The sequence below is a fragment of the Chinchilla lanigera genome, unplaced genomic scaffold (genome assembly GCF_000276665.1).
Source record: "Chinchilla lanigera isolate Chin_1 unplaced genomic scaffold, ChiLan1.0 scaffold00059, whole genome shotgun sequence".
In the NCBI taxonomy this organism is placed as follows: Eukaryota; Metazoa; Chordata; class Mammalia; order Rodentia; family Chinchillidae; genus Chinchilla; species Chinchilla lanigera.
In genome coordinates, this window is record NW_004955460.1 from 10,181,980 (window position 1) to 10,200,560 (window position 18,581).

General features: G+C 60.0%; 1 protein-coding gene across 7 annotated transcripts in view; it reads right to left on the bottom strand.

The window, feature by feature from the left end:
* Positions 1-1,856: 1,856 nt before the first annotated feature.
* The window catches only part of Tnrc18 (trinucleotide repeat containing 18), a gene marked incomplete in the record, with an annotated part of 86,791 nt that continues 70,066 nt past the window's right edge, over positions 1,857-18,581 (bottom strand). For all 7 annotated transcript variants that reach the window (XM_013521124.1, XM_013521123.1, XM_013521120.1 and 4 more), the window contains 12 exon segments: positions 1,857-3,098; positions 3,270-3,344; positions 3,447-3,683; positions 5,213-6,567; positions 6,854-7,018; positions 7,970-8,086; positions 10,955-11,063; positions 11,153-11,228; positions 11,509-11,626; positions 12,887-13,028; positions 13,587-13,739; positions 18,487-18,581. In XM_013521124.1, the coding sequence (XP_013376578.1) occupies positions 2,892-3,098; positions 3,270-3,344; positions 3,447-3,683; positions 5,213-6,567; positions 6,854-7,018; positions 7,970-8,086; positions 10,955-11,063; positions 11,153-11,228; positions 11,509-11,626; positions 12,887-13,028; positions 13,587-13,739; positions 18,487-18,581 (2,849 nt within the window).

Here is an 18,581-nt window from a genome sequence, read left to right on the forward strand (position 1 = left end):
CTCCGGGTGCAGCCGCCCGGCCGGCCTGGGCCCCCTGCACTGTGCCCCACACACCCTCCGCCGCGTCAGGCCAGCACCTGGTGGGGCCTGTGCCCAGGATGGCAGACCCAGAGCCTCAGGGTCCCGCTCCCGGTGACCCCGCCACAGGGTCTGCTCCGAGATCTCCCGGTCACCATCGCCGTCCACAGCGCGTCTGGGGAGGGCCCACCTCGTGGCCCTTGAGGAGGGGTGCAGTCCCCAGCCCGGCACCCTCAGGCCTCGCCCCTGCCGCTTGTCCTTGAGCGCTGTGGAAGGAGGATGACCCTGGCCTCGGTGTCCCTGGCGCGGAGCTGGCCCGGGAACACCCTGCCCCAGGCTTGGGCCCTCTGCCGGGCCCTTGCTGCCCCCTGCCTGGCCGCGGCAGAAGCGGGGCTGAGTTTGGGGGCCATGAAGCAGCTCCTCCCTGAGGCTGCCCCGCCCTGGCTTGGCTTCCCCCTCGGGGTCTTCCGGGGAGGGACACCTTGTGCCCAAGGGTCCGCGGCAAGGCGGGCGGGCTGGTGTCACTGCAGGTGGCCGGGCTGACTCCGGGGCACCCTGCCAAAGACAGCTTTCCCAGGGGACAGTCCCAGAGCCCCGTGTCCCCAGCCCTCGCTGCAGCCATGCCGTCCCCGCCTGCTGTGGCCCATCCCCCTGTGTGTCCTCTAACTGTACCGCACTGGCCATTAAAAGACGGCAGCTGAGACTGCCCCCCCGCGTCTCCTGGGAAGTGTTCGTGGGCGTGCAAGGCCGGGGCTACGAGGTGGCTGCTGGCGTGGAGGGGGCCGGGACTCGGTGGGGCGGGGGGCGGGAGCACTGGGACTTGGAGCAAGTGCCTTTCAGCCCTCAAAGGATCTGGGAGATCGGCCGCACCCAGCCCACGGCCGAAAACGGAAGCTGCCACGGATCCAAGAACTGGGCCTTCTGCCTCAGGTCCTGCTGTTGCTGATTTGTGCAACTCAAATTCCTGTGCCTCGGTTTCCCAAGGATTGGGTTGGGATATAGGTCCCTTGGAGGAGGCCAGAGAGCCGCCTAAGGGCCAGACCTGTAGCACCGGGCGGGATGCTGGACACAGGTGTGCACAAACCACAGCAGTGTCAGAGATTGCCACCAGGTGGCGCCAGGGCGCCGCTCTTCAGGTTGGAGACATCCACCTGGCTCCTGCCTCAGGTTCTCTGCCACTCAGCTCTTTCCTCTGCTCATTCCCCACGTTAATGCTTGCGGTCATCCTGCCTCTTTTGCAACCCGGAAATACAGTAGCAAAGCCCAGGATGTCATCACCAGCCGTCTAAACTGACCAGGTCATGAGCAGCCAGGACCCATGCTGGCCTCTCCAGGTCCCAGAGGTATGGGCTTGGGGCCCCTCAGCATCTCCTGCAGGAGTGGGCACAGCTGGGAGCATTTCTGCTCTGCTTTGTACAGGAAAAGCAGATGTGAACCTTCCAAGGGCCTCTGGCCAAGGGAACATGGTCTGTGTCCTCCAGAAACCAGACATGGCAGAGCTACCAAACTTCTACTGACTTAATTTCCCCCTGTACTGAGGATGTTTTTTAAAAACTTTTTTTTTTTGATAGGAGCTTGCTAAATTGTCCAGGTTGGCCTTGAATTTGTGATCCTCCTGCCTCAGCCTCCTGAGTATCCAAAATTATAGGTGTGCACCACATCCGACTTAACCCAAATAGCCATGTGTTGCCTGAGCCACTGGGCCCAATTTCTCATCTCCCCTACTCAGAGTGCCTGGAAGGACAGCCCCCAACCCCGGCCCCTCAACACAAGGTGGCCCAATGGCCCCAGACACTGGCCCCACCCCAGCCCCTGAAATAAATCACTCCAAGCAACTGTGGTTTTTTCCAATTAAATTTTTTCTTTTTTCTTTTTTTTATGAAAAAGATCACACAGAATTTGCCAACGAACAAAATTCCAAAAGAAACTTAAAAAAAAAAAGAAAAACAATAATTCCCCCGAAATAACAATACCAAAGTCTGGCTTTCCCTTCCCTAGATTGTCTGCTGGAGGCCTCCGGTGGGTTCCGGTTCTGGTTCCAGAAGGCGGGGGCTGGCTAAGTGCTATCTGGCCCAGCGAGGGCAGGGGGCGAGGGCGGACGGCCCCCCGCCTCTCCCTCCCTCCTCCTCCTCTGTCTGGGGGCGAGCACAGTGCGGGGGGACGGGGCGGGGTGCTGGGGCCGGGCAGTGAAGCCGGGTGCTGGACACTCACAATCTAACAGGAAATAAAAAATAATATTCCGCACGTCAGAATGTGTTTGCTTTTTTTCTTATAATTTCATAGCTATTTTTTCACAGTTTTAAAAAGTTTATATTTATATATATTTATATATATTTATCTTTATATATATAGTTAAAAAGTTGACTCCATTTAAAGGCGTATGATACAGGGGTGGGGGAGTCGCTCTCGGTACAATAAAACTGTACAGGTTAAGGACCCGCGCCCTCCGGCTGGGCGGGCGGCTGGGGGGGTCAGCACCATGGGGGGTCTGTAGTGTGAGGGGCTGGGCTCCCCTCCCCCGCCCCAAGTCCAGGCCGGCCAGAGACGGCGGAGGCGGAGGCGGCGGCGGCGGCAGCGGCGGCGGCTGGATGCGGCGGGCCGCGGCGCTGTCTGTGAGGGCCTCGGACCGACCGCTGCGCAGGGAGAGCTCGGCCTGGCTCCTCGGGAACCCTGCCCTCGCGGCCGGGTCTGGGTGGCCCCGGCCGCGCCCCGCGAGCTCGAGGGTGCTTGGGGCGCAGCCGGAGGGGGCGGGCCGTGTGCACACGTGCATGCATACGGGCACACGCACGCACCCTCACTTGCCCGGGCGGCACGGGCGCGCTGACATGCACACGCGCGTGTCCCGCGCCGGGGCAGTGACGGAGGCCGGGCGCTCAGCACAGCACGGGCACGCCGTCCGTGGAGAAGATCATGCCCGTGGTGGGCTCGTAGGTGCCCGCGAGGTAGTACAGGCCCTCGCTGTCCTGGTACTTCTTGGTCTTCAGCATCTGCTCGTACTGCTCCAGGCCCACCACCAGGCACTTGTGCGACACCGTCTGCACGTCGTTCTCGTCCACGTGCGAGGACTGGTACAGGGCGCGCTGCAGGCAGGGGCGGGCGTCAGGAACCAGTCCCCAGAGGCAGGGAAGAGCCAGAGACGGACGGAGGGACGGAGACCGAGCGAGCAAGGGCAGGGGAGACAGCCTGGGGGACGCAGGCACAGGAGGAGAAGGAAGACACGCGTGGGCCGGCTGCTGGGCCGCTGCCCCTACCTCCATGAAGTCCTTCCTCTGGCTGGAGGCCCGCAGGGCCGCGGGGAGGCTGCGGCCAGACTTCTGGTCCCAGGGCTGGTGGGGACAGACAGACTGGGGTGAGCCTGGCCCGCCCCGCCCCCACGCCCCCCAGCTGAGACCTCCCGGCCCTTCAGGGTCCCGTTGGGCCGAGCTCACCTGGCCCTCATGGAGCTGCCGGCCCGGGCTGGTCTCCTCCGGGTGGTAGAACCACTTGACGCGGACCACCATGTTGTTGCCCCACGACTCCCACATGCTCTGGATGCGGCCGATGTAGGGCAGGTTGGGGCGGCCCGCCGACAGGAACACGGCGCAGTCCCCGATGCGGATCATCTCCTTGCCGCGCACGATGGCCTTGTAGAAGAGCTTGCGGGCCTTGCCCTTCATGCCCCGCCGCTGTGGGCCGAGCGACAGTCAGGGCTGTGACCGGGCAGGGCCTCCTTTGGGCCACCCGAGCCCTGGCCTCTCTGGGTCACCGCTGCCCCTCAGGGGCGCTGCCTCGGGTGGGCCAGTGCAGGAGGTGACATGGGGGCTCCTGACACTGAAAGGGCCTTCAGCTCCCGCCCTGGTGCCATGGGTGTGCTCCGGAGGCCCGCACCCATGTGACACCACTCCCCGCAGGCCACCTGTGGTCCAGCGCCACCCTCGCCCACAAGGGGTCCTCACCCGAGACCGGGTTGGCTCCCTGCAAAACCCACTGTCTAGGCAGGGCACGGCACGCGGGGTCCAGGGAGAGGGTCCCTAAGTCCACCCCTTGCTGCCCTGTCCCAATCTACCCAATCGATGACCCCTGGTGCAGAGCGGCCCTGGGGGTGGGGGTGCTGCTTGCTCATGGCTGTGAAAAGGAGCCCCCAGAATAAAGTGAAAAGGACCCTGTCCCAGGAACAGAGCCTCAGACGAGCAGATGCCACACAGCACCCTTCTGAGGGGTCAGTACACCAGGAGCAGGGGGCTGGGAGTCACACCCATCCTGAGTGTGGGCTAAGGGCTGACCCAGCCAGGACAACATCCCCCCGCCCACTGGCACGGCTGCCAACTGACCTGGCGCTAGCCCTTCCTGCTGGCTTCTTCGTGTGTTGGGGGTTGGCTTATTCATTCAACAAACACTTCCCACCCAGCCTTGGGCAGCCCCTGGAAGCACTTGGCTCCAGTAACACCATCCCCTGGGGAGAAACCCCTCCCCAGAAAGTAAGCAGGCTCTGCCCACCACCCCGCTACACGTCCTCAGCGCAAACTGAAGTCTAGAGCCGGCGTCCCAAGGTGGAAGCTTCCGCCTGCGCGCAGCACCCCACGCACAGACCCCACCTCGCCGGCCTCCCCTTCCAGCCACGCTGCGGCGGGGACGGGTATAGGGCTGCAAATGGCTCCGAGCCCCTTCAGCTCAGGAACAGGGGCCCGCAGAGGGGGCTGAGTGACTGCCACAGAGGTGTTTCTGCCGCCCAGCACCTGCTCCCCTTGGCAGATGCCCCTGGTCTGAGCAGTCGGAACGTCCCAGCTTCCTGCTGGCCACTGTGACTGGCTCCGGAGGGGCCCGGAACCCAGGCCAACACTCAGCCGGCTTCACAGCCCTGGAAGGGACCTGCTCCCCACTGTGGCTCCCGAGTTGGGAGAACATGCCCCGAAAACCACTGCACCTGTCTGCTGCTTAGGAAGCAGGGCTGCCCACGGAGATCAGCACAGGAGGAGGACACCAAGCTGAGGCCTGGCGTGTGGAGTCAGGAGGGGTCTGAAGACCACCTTCCAGCCCCCGATCCACCTGTACCTGCAGCTGGACACCCTGAGCCTTTCTGCTAAAGCAGCCAAGAAGTCCGACCTTGTGGGTTTAAGTCAATCTTGGGTCTCTTCCCTTTGTAGCACCAAGGGGGACAGGACCCTGGACACAGCCGCACACCCGTTCTCCGGCCCAGGCTGGCTCAGCTGCTAACCTGGGTGGGCTTGCCGAACCACTTCCAGAGCTGCCGCGCGGGCAGGAAGGCTGCGATTTTGGGCCGGTTTTCCACGGAGGGCAGGCGCTGCCGCTTGGCCAGCTCCTTGGTGGTGGGCAGGTGCACACCCTCGCGCTTCTTGGGGCGGCTCTTGGCCCCAGCCTGCATTTTGGGCTGCAGGGGCTTCGCGGGCTGGGGTGGGGGCGCTGGTGGCTGCGCGGCGGGCGCCTTCTTGCCCGAGGAGTGGCCCGAGGAGCGGGCCTTGCTGGCTGGCTTGGGAGCCTTGGGCAGCGCTGGCTGGCTGGAGGGGCCAGGCGTGGGCGCGGGGTTCGCCTCATCGTCCGAGCTACAGGAGGAGTCCTCGTCCGTGGTGGAAGAGGAGGAGGAAGAGGAGGAAGAGGAGGAGGAAGAGGAAGAGGAAGAGGAGGAAGAGGAGGAGGATGACGAGGAGGAGGAGGATGACGAGGAGGAGGAGGAGGAAGAGGAAGAGGAGGAGGAGGAAGAGGAGGAAGAAGAGGAGGAAGAGGAGGAGGAGGCCGGGGAGGATGCCCTGGAGCTGGCGGCGCTGCAGGTGCGGCCCCCTGCACCCCGGTCGTCCCCAGCGGTCTTATCGCCGTCGTCCTCGCCTTCTGTCTCCGAGCTGCTGCTGCTGCTGCTGCTACTGCTGCTGCTGCTACTGCTGCTGCTACTGCTGCTCTCCGACTCCTCTGCCCCGTCCTGCTCGGCCTGGGCCTTGTCTGGGCTCTTGGGGTCCCCAGGGTCCTCCACTGGGAGCCCCACCCCAGGCTCCTGGGCGAGGTCTCCCTCCAGACCCTTGGGCCAGGCTGCTTTGGCCTCGCCGCTGCCGGCTGCCGAGGGGTGGCCACCCAGGCCCGGCAGGCTCTTGGGCTCCTGCCAGCCCCCCGCCCCCACATCTTCCCGGAGAAGCAGGGCCTCTTTGGCCTTCTTGCTTTTGGGGGACATGACCCCCTCATGGTCCAGCTTGACGAGCAGCTCAGCTTCCTCCCCCGGCCTCCGCGGGCCCTTGGGCCCCGACTCCTCAGTGGCCCGCGCTTTCTTGGGCTTAGGGCGGGTGGCAGGTATGGCGATGGGCATGGTGACAAGGGGTGCCGGGGTCAGGGCCGCGGCAGGGGTGGGCAGCTCCCCGAAGGGCTCAGGAGCTGGGCAGCTGGCAAAAGTGGACGGCGCGGGTCCGGGCTGCGGGGGAGCCAGGCGGGCCTTGGGGGCTTTGGCCCGCTTGTCCACAGGTTCTGGGGGGTTCTTCTTGGAACTTGGGGTGCTGATCGGCTCCAGGGCCAAGGGGGTAACGGGGACCTCATCAGTGGAGGCCACCTCCTCCAAGACAGCGGCTCTGTCTGGAAAAGAGAAAACAACAAATGAAGTGGGGCCAGGGTGGGGTTACAGGCTGAAGGGCCTGAGCGAGCACACCCGCCCATGTCTGGGGCCCCTGTGTGCTCCCGGCTCGTAGCCCAGGGCGCCTCTCTGGGTGTGAGAGACTGAGCTAAAGCTCGGCTCTGCCAGTGATGACCCTTTTCCTCCCTCGGCCTGGTTCTGAGTCTGCAAGGGCACAGAAAGGGCCCCAGGCCGGATTCCTGGCCCATCTTGCTCTGTACGGGGCCCGCCAGCCCTGAGCCAACCTACCGCCCTTGGCCTTGGTGCTGGGCTTCCGCCCGCGGCCTCGCGCCTTGCCTCCTGGCTCCTCAGACCCCGCGGCGGCCCCCTCTTTGCCTTCCCCAGTGTCTTTGCTGGTTTTCCTGCTGCGGCGCTTGGCGCTGGGCACCAGGAGGGCCGGGGATGGCTCAGCACCTACAGGACACAGCAGATGGTGGCTCGAGCCTGGGTCTTTGCGGGCCCAGCTCCTCGGCTGACGCTCGCTGCAGCTCAGGGAGCAGGTCACGGTGGGGATGATTCCAGGTGAATCCCCCGAACGACCAGGAATAACCAAAGCTCTGCGCACCATGAGAGGGGATGCTGCAACCCCATTGGGAAAGTTCAAGACCCCTGAGGTTATCACCCTGGAAGTCAGTGTAGGGCAAGTCTTGCCCCGGCTCCTTCAAAGGGCCAGGGCCCTCCCTGGATGAGTCATTAACTTTTTTTTTTTTGGCACTAGGACTGAACCCAGAGCCTTTGCACTGAGCTATACACCCCAAGCTCTTTTTCACATTTTATTTTGAGATAAGGTCTCACTAAGTCACTAAGTTGCACAGGCTGGTCTTGAAACTATGATCCTCCTGCCTCAGCCTCCCAGTACTGAGATTACATGCATGCATCACCATGCTCAGCTTTAATAACCTCTTTGTGCTCCCATTTCATTGCTGGTCAAAGAAGATAGAGGCCATAAAGGACCAAGGGTAGAATCTGACACAATTGCTTGGAATCATCAAAAAACACTTGCCCTGTCGGGCGTGGTGGCGCACACACCTGAAATCCCAGCACTTGGGAGGCTAAGGCAGGAGGATCACCATGAGTGTGAGGCCAGCCTGGGCTACATAGTGAGTTTAAGGCCAGCCTGTACTACATAGCAAGACCCATCTCAAAAAAACAAAAACAAAAACAAAAACCCACTTGCCCAGCCTCTCGTAGCCTGGACCACCAAGCCTGTGGCCGCCCTCATGGATCACAGGACCCATCTGGAAGCCCAAGATCACTATCTCTGCTATTCCCTGTGGGTTCCGAAGGGCCACATGGCAACGGTCCAGGGCCGGGCAGCCCCAGGAAGGGCACCAGGAGCCGCTCGGTCACGGCCTGCGCACTCACACTGGATCTTGTAGTCAGGCGGCAGGAGGCGGATGTGCGAGAGCGGGATCCTGCCTGTGTCTCCGTCATCAAACTCCACGGTGATTAGGTCCCCGTCGTCCTCCAGGTCCAACAACCCTGCAGGGGCAGCGGGACAGGTCAGGGGCGCCGGAGCTCCAGCCCTGGGGGGTACAGGGCTGGGGATACCAGCGGTGGACACAGTGGACACAGCACGAGTGTGAAGGGCACACGGGCCCGGGCGTGCTCTACAGGTCCTGCACCTCAGCACCTGAGATGCTCCCGGAACACAGCGAAGGGCCCCAAGCCGTTGGCCCTGAGGGGTGGGACAGGAAGGACGCTGCCACCAGGACACATGCGCAGGAAATCACTGTGGTCTCAGGTTTGCCCCTGCCAGGTCCCCAGGAGGGATGGCAATGGAAGAGAACCAAGCTGGGGCCAGGGGTCCCCGACACCGGACAGACGGAGGCCTGCGGGAGCTGCGAGGTTCGCCCAGCTCTGGACTGAAGGGCACTAGGTAGAGCTGGGAGTCACCAGGACACCCACACCCTGAGCAGTGACAGCCAGGCCTTCTAGATGCAGCCATCAGGCCTGCGTCCCCACGACGCAGGCTCAGGAGTTTCAGGCTGTCCTCCGAGGTCTGGCATTGCCGGTATGGGAGTCCCTGCCACCTCCACAGTCCCGCCACCTCAACACGAGGCTGCACTCGTGCACTGAGCTTGTCATCGTTTCTCTTCATTGGGAACAGCGGTGACATCCGGAAAGTCTCTAACCAAAGAGCACAAGCCAGGCGTGGTGGCAAATGCCTGTAACCTCTGCAGGATAAGGCAGGAGGATCAAAGGTTCAAACCCGGCCTCAACTACACAGTCAGACCCTGTGTCAAAAAACCCACAAAAACGAGAAAGAGAGAAGAACTAAGCAACACAGCAAGAGGGGGCTCAGGAGGAAAAGGAGCTAAAGAAGCCAATGTGGGAAAACTTGTCCAGAGAAGTGTTCGTTAAAAAATAGCGCACTGATGAAGCAGAAACACCCTTTTATGAAAAGGAACATTGAGCGGGGAAGACAGACCTCTTGGGAGTTTTTAAAATGATAACATGAAATTTTTAAAATTCCAGAGAACAGAAGGGGTTTGGAGGTAAAGTGAGGGAATCTCCCAGAAAACCAAACAGAAAGATAGAGACACAATAATAGGGAGGGAGACGAACTCTGAGGGCCGCCAGACCGTCTGGGTTCCAGGGCTGCAGGTGGGATGAGCACCCAGACAATGCAGTGACAGAAGCCAGAAGGCTCCTGGGGCTGAAGGGCTCTGCTGCACAGTCAGAGCCCCTCGCCTCTCCAAATCCCCGCATGGGAAATACACACGGGGAGAGAGGCCGGGCAGGCCCCTGGCTCCAGACCTAGAGATAACAGAAAGACCGGACAAGTTTCCGGAGAGACAAGTGGCCTCCTACGGAGATCTGAGGACTGTAACAGCGGCAAAATGCTCAAACTACACCGGAAGCTAAATAAAAACCAAACAATGACTTTGACGTGGTGAGGGGAAATGATTTCCAATCTAGAATTTACACCTCACTCGGCTCTCTCTAGAGAGTGAGAGAAAGAGGGGGCTGGGGATTTAGCTCAGCGGCACAGCGCCTGCCTGGCAAGCGTGAGATCGTGAGTTCGATTTCTGGAACTGAGAAAAGAGAGAGTAAGAGAAAGAGATGACAGATACCCAGGACAGGAGAGATTCACTTCCTGGGGGCTCCTTCTCAGGAAGCTACTGAAAGATCCTCTACTAAGACGACCAAGAAGGCCGGGAATATAGCTCAGTGGCACAAGTGCCTGCCTGGCAAGCGCAAGTTTGTGAGTTTGATTTCTGCTACCAAAAATTAATTAATTAATTAATTTTAGCCAGGCGTGGTGGTGCATGCCTGTAATCCCAGCACTCAGGAGGCTGAGGCAGGAGGACTGTTGTGAGTTCAAGACCAGCCTGGGCTACAATGTGAGCTCAAGGCCAGCCTGAACTGCATAGCGAGACCCTGTCTCAAAAAAGACCAAAAAAACAAAAAAAACAAAAAAAGACAACCAAGAAAGAGAAAGATAGGGTGCCCCACTCGGGGGAGACTGCGCAAGCCTGGGACCACAGCTGGGACCACAGGAGGACACACAGCTCCAAGACTTCAGAATCCAAGACAAACTCTTCCCATAGAGAGGGACATCCATAGGGCACTGATGGTAACTGTGTGACTAACAGATGGAAAAATGAATCTTCCAGCCCAACACCCTTGGGCTCAGACAGTAGCTGACCCCCGCTGCTTGGCTGCTGGGCATCCTCGCTTCCGTCGCTGTGCGTGTGGCCGGCCGGAAGCCAAGGAATGGGCTGCACCTGGCACACGGGCTTCAGTCTCCTCGGCACTCACGGCCCAGCTCTGGATGTGCTGGCTTGGCGGCAGCTGAGGGCGGAGCCGCCTGGGTCCCCGTCCCTCCCGCCCCTCTGACACCCCGCCTGCATCTTCTGGGGCGCCTCTTATTTTCATCTGCCCGGCTTCCATTCTCTGCTCTGCAGCCAACCTTCCCGGGAGGGCCACCTTCCCCGTCCCCCTCAGTGAAGTGTGCCAGGAAGCCGACCTCATCCTCAGCTCCAGGGACGAGAACCTGGCCCAGGCCAGCCCGTCAGACAACTGCAGCAGGGTGGGCAGACACCGCATGAACAAAGCCTTACGTGGGACTTGCGGAAAACCGGGAGAGGGCGAAAGGCTTCGACAGTTGTTAGGACAGTAACACTTCCAGGAGCTGTGCGAACCAGCCCAGGCCAGAGCGGTGCCGTGGGACACTGAGAGTCGCAGACCCGGTGAGCGCCTCTGAACAGCACCTCGGTCCAGTCTCGCCTCAGGACCCTACCGGTCCCAGGTGCGTGAGCCAATAAAAGTCTTTCTGCTTAACCCAGCCACAGCAGGCTTCTGTCGGCCCTGATACATCAGAGAGACACGGAGGGCACGTCTCACCTCGGACCACGGTGCCCGGGTAGAGGCAGCGGTACTGCTGACTCCAATAGGCCGCGATCCTGGTCCCCTGCGGCAGGAAGCGCGTGGAGGCCGGCCTCACGTCGATGATCTGGGTGGGCACAGATTGAGGGCAACAAGTCGTAACCACAGCCTCCGGCCACCCGCAGCCCAGCCCCCAGGGCCCCTCCGCCGGCTCACCGCCTCCTGCAGCAGCTGCTCCAGGCAGTAGATGTGGGGCCGGTTCCCGCGCTCCCCTTCCACCACCACACGGTATCTGCGAGGCCGGGGCGCCCTGCGTGAGGGTTGAGGCCAGCACCCCCGCCCCAGACCCCCCGTCGCGGACAGCCAGCTCTGCCCCCACCCAGGCCACAGAGGATCAGGCCTGCGGAGTGGCTGTGCGAGGGGACAAGTCCTCCCGCTGCCCGCCCGGGACCTGCGTCACTGGGTGCCGGGCCACACCAGCCCTTCTTTGGAGCCCTGGGGGCTTCACAAGTCAGTGGCCGGGACCCCGGGGCGCTGCCCGCAGCCTGCCTCCCTCGGGCCCGCGCACTCACATGTCGGGCGAGTGCACGGTGTGCACGTGGCCCGCGTACAGCAGCTTGTCGTCCATGGGGATGAGCACGCGCAGCCCGTCCTGCAGCTCGTCCTTGTCGATGACGCAGGAGCGCGGCGCTGCAGGGCAGAGGGCCATGAGTGGATGGCACGTGCTACCCAGGTGGGTGCAGACCAGGGGTGACGACCTGCCTGTGCCACCCCACCCTGCCCCAAGTGCCGGCGCCCCTGGGCTGCCCCTTGTCCGGTGCGCCCCACCCCACTGCCCACGGGGCTTTCCACGGCTTGTGCTGCGCCCACGAAGCCCGCAGCTCAGCTTCCCTGCGGGCCCCACGCACTCATGTCCGCCCCCACAGGCTGTCCAATGGCTCCGTCCTCCAACACCTGTCTCCTGGGCCCTTTCACTCCACCCCGTCGTAACCAAGACGATGCCGGCAGCGCTGCAGCCAGGCAGCAGGGACTCGCTCTCCATCCCGCCTGGCCTGCTCCCAGGCCGAGGGGACTTCCCGTGCCTGGGCGTGGCTGTGTCACTCGCCTTGGCCAAGGGCAGAAGTGGCTAAACCCCAGACTCACGCCAAAGCCCCGAGAGGCCCCGATATCCACCTGGCCCTTCAGCCTCAGCCGCGTCGCAGGGCCTGCTCCCACCGCACCGCACTGGGTCCCAGGGCAGAGTGGCATCCAGCATCCCGGGAGCCCGCTGCTGCGGGTCAGCACTGCTGCCCATGCCCTGGGACCCCAGACCCACATGCGAATGACCCAGGCACACGCATGGGGACACCCCGCTCCCCACGCCCTGGCCCCAGTGCCCGCTGGATGTGACCACCCTGGAGTGTCCTCCAGGCACCCTGAATCCTATGCGGGAAACTTCCGAGCGTGTGTGGCATGCCCCCCACAGCTTCCCCATGGATTCCAAAACCAGTCCTCGTCCCGTCTCCTCTCTGCTTGCACTGTCCCTCCCTGCAGCACCCCGTGGAGGCCCCCGGTCGTTGCCAGCTCTGTCCGGAGAGTGATCACCTCCGACGCAGACCCCGGACCTCCTGGGCCCCCAACACGTCCTCTCTGCAGCAGCCCGGTGGCTCATTTCCACACCACCCAAGCCTGCCACTCTCCACTCACAGCCAGGCCAGCCACTGTGCTCTTAGGATGGGCACCAAGCTCCTCACAGAGACGCAGGAGACGAAAGGTGATCTGCCTCTGCCTGTCCCCAGCCCCAAGGACACTCCGCCACCCCCAGAATACACAGCCAGAGCTGAACTGGCCTCTTTTTGTTGGCCCCACGGCCCGTGTACATGCTTGCTGCAGGTCAGGCCAGAGCTCAGATCAAGCTTTCTGCAGAACCCCAGGGTCCCTCTCGACACACCTGGCCCTGCAGCCCCTCACCTGGGGTCAGCGGCCGCTCCACAGCGCCCCCACGCGGCAGGTGCTCATCCTCCGAGAAGCTTGAGTCCTGGTTGGGTTCGAAGTCCTCCTCAGCGGCCATGCTCTCCATCAGCTTGCTCACAGCACCCCCCTTCCCGCGGTTCTGGGGACAGCGCAGGAGACCAACAGCTCAGGGCACTGCCCCCGGCCCCCCCGGCAGGGGACCCTCCTGAAACCTGGGGCCACAGTCATGCTGCCGTGGGACCCGGCATGTGTGCACCAGGGTCTCCAGCTGGGCGCCCCAGGCAGGAGGAGGCTGACATGGACTAAAACTGACTGCTCAGGGCCTGCAGTGCTCTGCACAGTACTCAGTACTCAGCGCGCAGCACTGCCCTGTCGACGACCACAGTAAACGCCTTGGGAAACGTGGCATCTCAAGGTGGCATCTGAAACGTGTGTCTCGGCAGGGGCTAAGTTCCTGCCTGTGCCCGACCCGACACCTGAGCAAAGCCCAAGGACCGCCGCGGGACCCAGTGCTACACTGCGTGCTCCTGCTGCCCCACAGGCTCCGCGGAGGCAGTCTGAGTCCCCGTGTTCCGATGCAGGGGCTGCTACTGGTCACCTGGCCTCACAGGACGCCCGTCCCCAGCTTCCGAAGCGCGGAGGGGGGCACAGAGAAGGGCCTCAGGGCACTGTCCCCACACCCGCCGAGGGGCCTCACCTCCTTCTTGGCCTCCTTCCCTTTGGCCTTGGCCTTGCTCCTCTTGGCGGGGGCCAGTGGGCCGGCATGAGGGGCCCTGGCCTCAGGGGGCAGGGTGGGGACGCGGGGCGGTGGCAGCGTGGCAGCAGACCCAGCCTCCTTCCCTTTCTTCTTCTGGAGAGGAAGCAAAGCAGAAGCCTGAGGGGCGGGGCGGGGCTGCCTGGAGAGCGGAGGAGGCAGGGCCCCCACACCGCCCTGGAGCCGGGACAAGACCCTGGGCTCCCTGCAAGTGCCTTTAATTTCAGTCACTTTAAATTTTTTTTTTTTTTTTTTTTTCAGATAGGGTCTTACTATATAGTTCAGGCTGGCTTTAAACTCACTATGTAGCCCAGGCTGGCCTCGAACTCATGGTGATATTCCTGCCTCAGCCTCCTGGGATGCAGGCAGTGCTGGGATTACAGGCGTGCCCCCTGCTTAACCTCAATCATTTTAATACTCTGTGTAGTCTGTTGTCCCAAAAGACAGGCAGGGAAGTATACATAAGAGGTATGATCAAAAAGTACTGTGAATGTTTACATTTTAAAAATATACTAAAAAACAGCACTGTCATCGACCCCCCTCAAAATCCTCCCCCTTGCTTTGAATACACATCCCATCACTCTTGCCAGTTTCTGAAGCGCTTCTGGAAGTCCACTTTCGCGAGTGTCTTTAGTCCATGGTTGTGACTGCCTCATTGTCCTGAACTGATTCTAAATGCTTTCCTTTTGTGATCATTTTGACTCCGGGCAAGAGCCAGAAGTCACAGGGTGCCAGATCTGGTGAATAAAGTAGATGAGGACACACCGTAATGTTTTTATGAGCCTAAATTTCCTTTGGGTGGCACTCGGCAGGAACGTTCACAGGACTATAGATCACACCTTATAAAGACACTCAGGAAAGAGGACTTCCAGAAATGCTTCAGAAAATGAAAGAACAAGGCTTGGCATGGTGGTGCATGCCAGGCACCTGGGAGGCTGAGGCAGGAGGGCTGCTGCAAATTCGAGACCAACCTGGGCCCTCTCGAAAAACAGTGTGTGTGTGTGTGTGTGTGTGTGTGTGTGTGTGTGTGTGTGTGTGTCTATATATATGAAAGTGGCAAGAACGATAAGTGATGGGATCAGTGGCAATGTGTCTTTACTGTAATACAGTTTTAAAATTTAAACATTCACTGTATACTCTGACCTCCCCTTGGATGTGTGAGCTCCTGTCCAATACCCTCCTGCTGCTAACAGTGTGCCACAGCCTTCCAGAACTCTCTACCAGCACAAGCAGACAGGTAGGCGCCGGCCGAAGCTACACAGCCTTTTTTTTTTAAGACATGAGAATTTACCAAAAGTCCTGCTCTGAACAGTGTGGCTGACACACACAGGGTGGCTCCGTTTCTCCAAATAGCAGCTGCAGGATACGCCACAGTGGGGGTGGGGGGCCTGTCAGGTGTCATGCATTTCACCACCCTTCAAGGTGGGAAGGATGCAGCGAGGCCCTTTTCAGCAGGGGCTTCCTGTATAGCTTCGTGGATCTGAGCAAAGGACTGGAAGCGATCAGGATGCCCGGCCACCTGACCCAGAAATGCTGCCCCTCACACCGCCGTAAGCCTTGGTCCCGGCTGCCAGCATCACAGTGTGAGGAAGATGGTGGAAGATGCTGGACACACTGGTTATCTGCACAAAGCTGCCGAACTATACCTAGCACAACCCAGAGTCACGGTGGGGTCCTGCCCAAGTGACCCGATGCTTCCGGTTGTGTGTTCTGTTTTGTTTGGGGTTTTTTCTTTCTCTCTCCTTTTGGTACCAGGAATTGAACTCTGGACCCCACGCTTGCCAGGCAGGCACTGTGCCGCTGAGCTATATCCCGGGTCCCTTGTTTTGGTTTTGGTGGTACTGTGGATTGAGCTCAGGGCCTTCACACCAAGCCACACCCTTAGCCCTTTTTATTTTATTTTTACATTTTAAGACAGGGTCTTGCTAAGCCCAGGCTGGCCTCAAACTTTCAACCATCCTGCCTCAGCCTCCCAGAGGACCGGCTCAATGCTTTTAAAAAGGAACGTGTCAAACACAAAATGACCAAGGGCACAGAGGAGGAAGTTAAGAAACTTAAAATTCCAAGCAAATAGCATTTCAAGGGACAAAGAGAGTTGCGTTCTAGAGGTCTGCAGCTTCATCTCCATGGTGGAAACATGTATGTGTGTGCTCGGTATTTTCTTGTTTCTGTGCATTTTTAATCCCACTTCTATCACCGAGAACAGAAAGTATGCTGAGGCGGGGCGTGCCCTGGCTACGCCGCCCTGGTCTCTAGTATCCGTTATCAGATGAATGCTGTATCTCAGGCTGCATGGCTGTGCAGTAAGGCAGGGGAAAGGCCACCTCCGTACAGATGGTTTCTTCCTTTCTTTTATGGTACTGGGGATTCAACCCCGGTGCCTTCTATCACTGAGCCACATCTCAGGCACTTTTTACTTATTTTGAGACAGCCTCACTGCGTTTCCTGGGTTAGCCTCAAATGTGCAATGCTCCTGCCTCAGCCTTCCAGGGTCCTGGGAGCCCAGGTTATGCTCAGATTTTCTCCCATTTCTTCATATTCCACATTGCTTTTTTTTTCTTGTACCAGGAATCAAACTCACGACCTCACGCTTGCCCGGCATGCGCTGTGCTGCTGAGCTATATCCCCAGCCCCACATAGTTTTTATTATCACATCAAACCAACAACATTTTTCCCTCTGACCAGCAAAATGATTGCTGGGAGCCCCGCCCCTTTTTATTTGCATAAGAAGGGAGATGCCTGCCCGCTCGTGGGCCACCTGGGACCTGCAGTTGGCAGAGGAACCCACTTCCCCATGGTGGGTCTCAATTATGTCTCAATTATGTACCCCAAACCTCGGTCTCTCTTTCCGTGGTTCCCGTTACCGGCAGCAACTGCTGTCCAAAAATGCTAAATGGAAAATGCCAGGAATGAACGACTAGGAAGCTTCCAACGGCATGCCACTCCGGGCGGCAAGAGGAACACTTGCGCCACCCCGTCCCGCCTCATCTCAGTTGGGACACAAGAGATCAGGGAGTGCAGCTGCACCCCCTTGGTCACCCTGCCGCCACCTGTGCGTGAGCAGGACAGCTGCGGCGCGGCCGAGCTCACTTGGGACTCCACTTTCTGTGGTTTCCGGCACACATGGAGGCCTCGTGACGTGTTAAGTGGTTGCCACAGGTCTGGACCTGCTGGGGGTACCCTGCTGTGGTTATGACTACTTATGCTGCACCCTTTCTCCAAGGCCTGAGAATGCAAGATGGCTTCGGCCCTGGGCACAAGCCTCAATGCCCGTGGGCGGTGCTTGGCCACAACCCCTCCCATCCTCCTCATCACCCCCTGATTAGGAAACTGACTTCTGAGTCTCAGCTCTCGTCTGTGATTTTCCCTAGAATGTCACCACTTGGTGAGGTTTCCTCCTCCATCAGGGACTCAGTGGAAAGGCCTGAGGCAGAGTGCTGTGGAGTCCGCCGCTTAAGTCCAAATGCAACTACTTATGGGGAGCCACTGGCCATCAGCTTCCTAGCTGCCAGTGCAAAAGGGTAACAGATCTAATTGTTAGGACGTTTCTGAAAAGCAAGCATTCTTAATCTGGGGGTTCAAGGAGACAATGAAAAGCTTTTTCTCTGGGGTAGGAAAAGAACCTATCTCAGTGCAGTGGTAGAGCACGTGCATCACACACGGGAGGCCCTGGGCTCCATCCTCAGCACCAAAGGAAAAACACAAAGCCCGTGTCTAGTTTCACATTTTTACCTCTAAAGAAATGTGGTTTTCCTGCAGGTGACAGTGGAGGCCACAAACCACAACAGTGTCAGTAGCGCTGGTGACGCTGCCACCAACAGAAACCACAGGGTCCCCAGCCCACGGCAGTTACTACCTACCCTGCTACACCCGCGGCTCCACACTGTACCCTGTGCTCCCTACCGTCAACACCACTGGGCCCCTCGGGACCTGCGGCCCTCTGCTGCGTGTCTCCCATAGTCAGTGTGGAAGGCCTGGCTCCGGCAGGCACTTTCACAGGGGGAGGGGGAGTCTTGAGGGGGTGGGACGTGGCGGGAGGGCCTCAGGCCACCGCTGCCAGGCACCCTCTAGGCCACAGGGAGACCCTCTGGTCCCTGCGCTCCTTCTTGCAGACTGGCAAGGGGGTGGGTTGCTGCCCCCCCTGCCCCCATGAAATGCTACCTCCCACAGGCCAGAAACAATGGACTAATGGACCCGGGGCTGCAACTTCCCAACCTGCGCGATGCACTAAATCTCTCCTCTTTGAGTGAGTTACCAGGTGCTTGTTAGAGCACTGGCAAGCTGCCCAGCACGGGCCCCAGGCACTGTGTTATTTACACACCTTTTCTTTTCTTTCTTTCTTTTTCTTTCTCCATGTGGTACTGGGGATGGAATCCAGGGCTGCCACACTGAGTTAAGTCCCCAGCCCTTCTTGTATTTTTAAAATTCTGAACCGGAGTCTCACTAAGTCACTAAGTTGGCCAGGCTGGGCTTGAACCTGAGATCCTATTGCCTCAGCCTCCCACTCACACACTATTTTCTTTTTTTTTTTGGCGCGTTTTTGAGACAGAGTTTCACTATGCAGTTCCGGCTGGCCTTGAACTCACTGCATAGCCCAGGCAGGCCTCAAACTCACAGCGATCCTCCTGATCCTCCTGCCTCAGCCTACCGAATGCTAGGATTACAGGCGTGCGCCACCACACCCAGCTTCACACGCATTTCTAAATGCTGAAGACAGGGGCAGGCGAGCAAAGCCCTCCACAAGGAACAGGGAAGGTGGCAAAGCTCCTCTCACCTTGACAGGCTCACTGATTCGGAAGCCAGGCCCCACCCCACCCTGTGCCCGAGCCCCTGCACTGCCTACCTTCCTGGGGTCCTTCCTGTCCCGGGCGCGGCCGCTGTCCTTGCGTGGGCTGGGCGGGCCCCGGGCGCAGCGGCCGGGCTTGGCAGGAGTCGGGG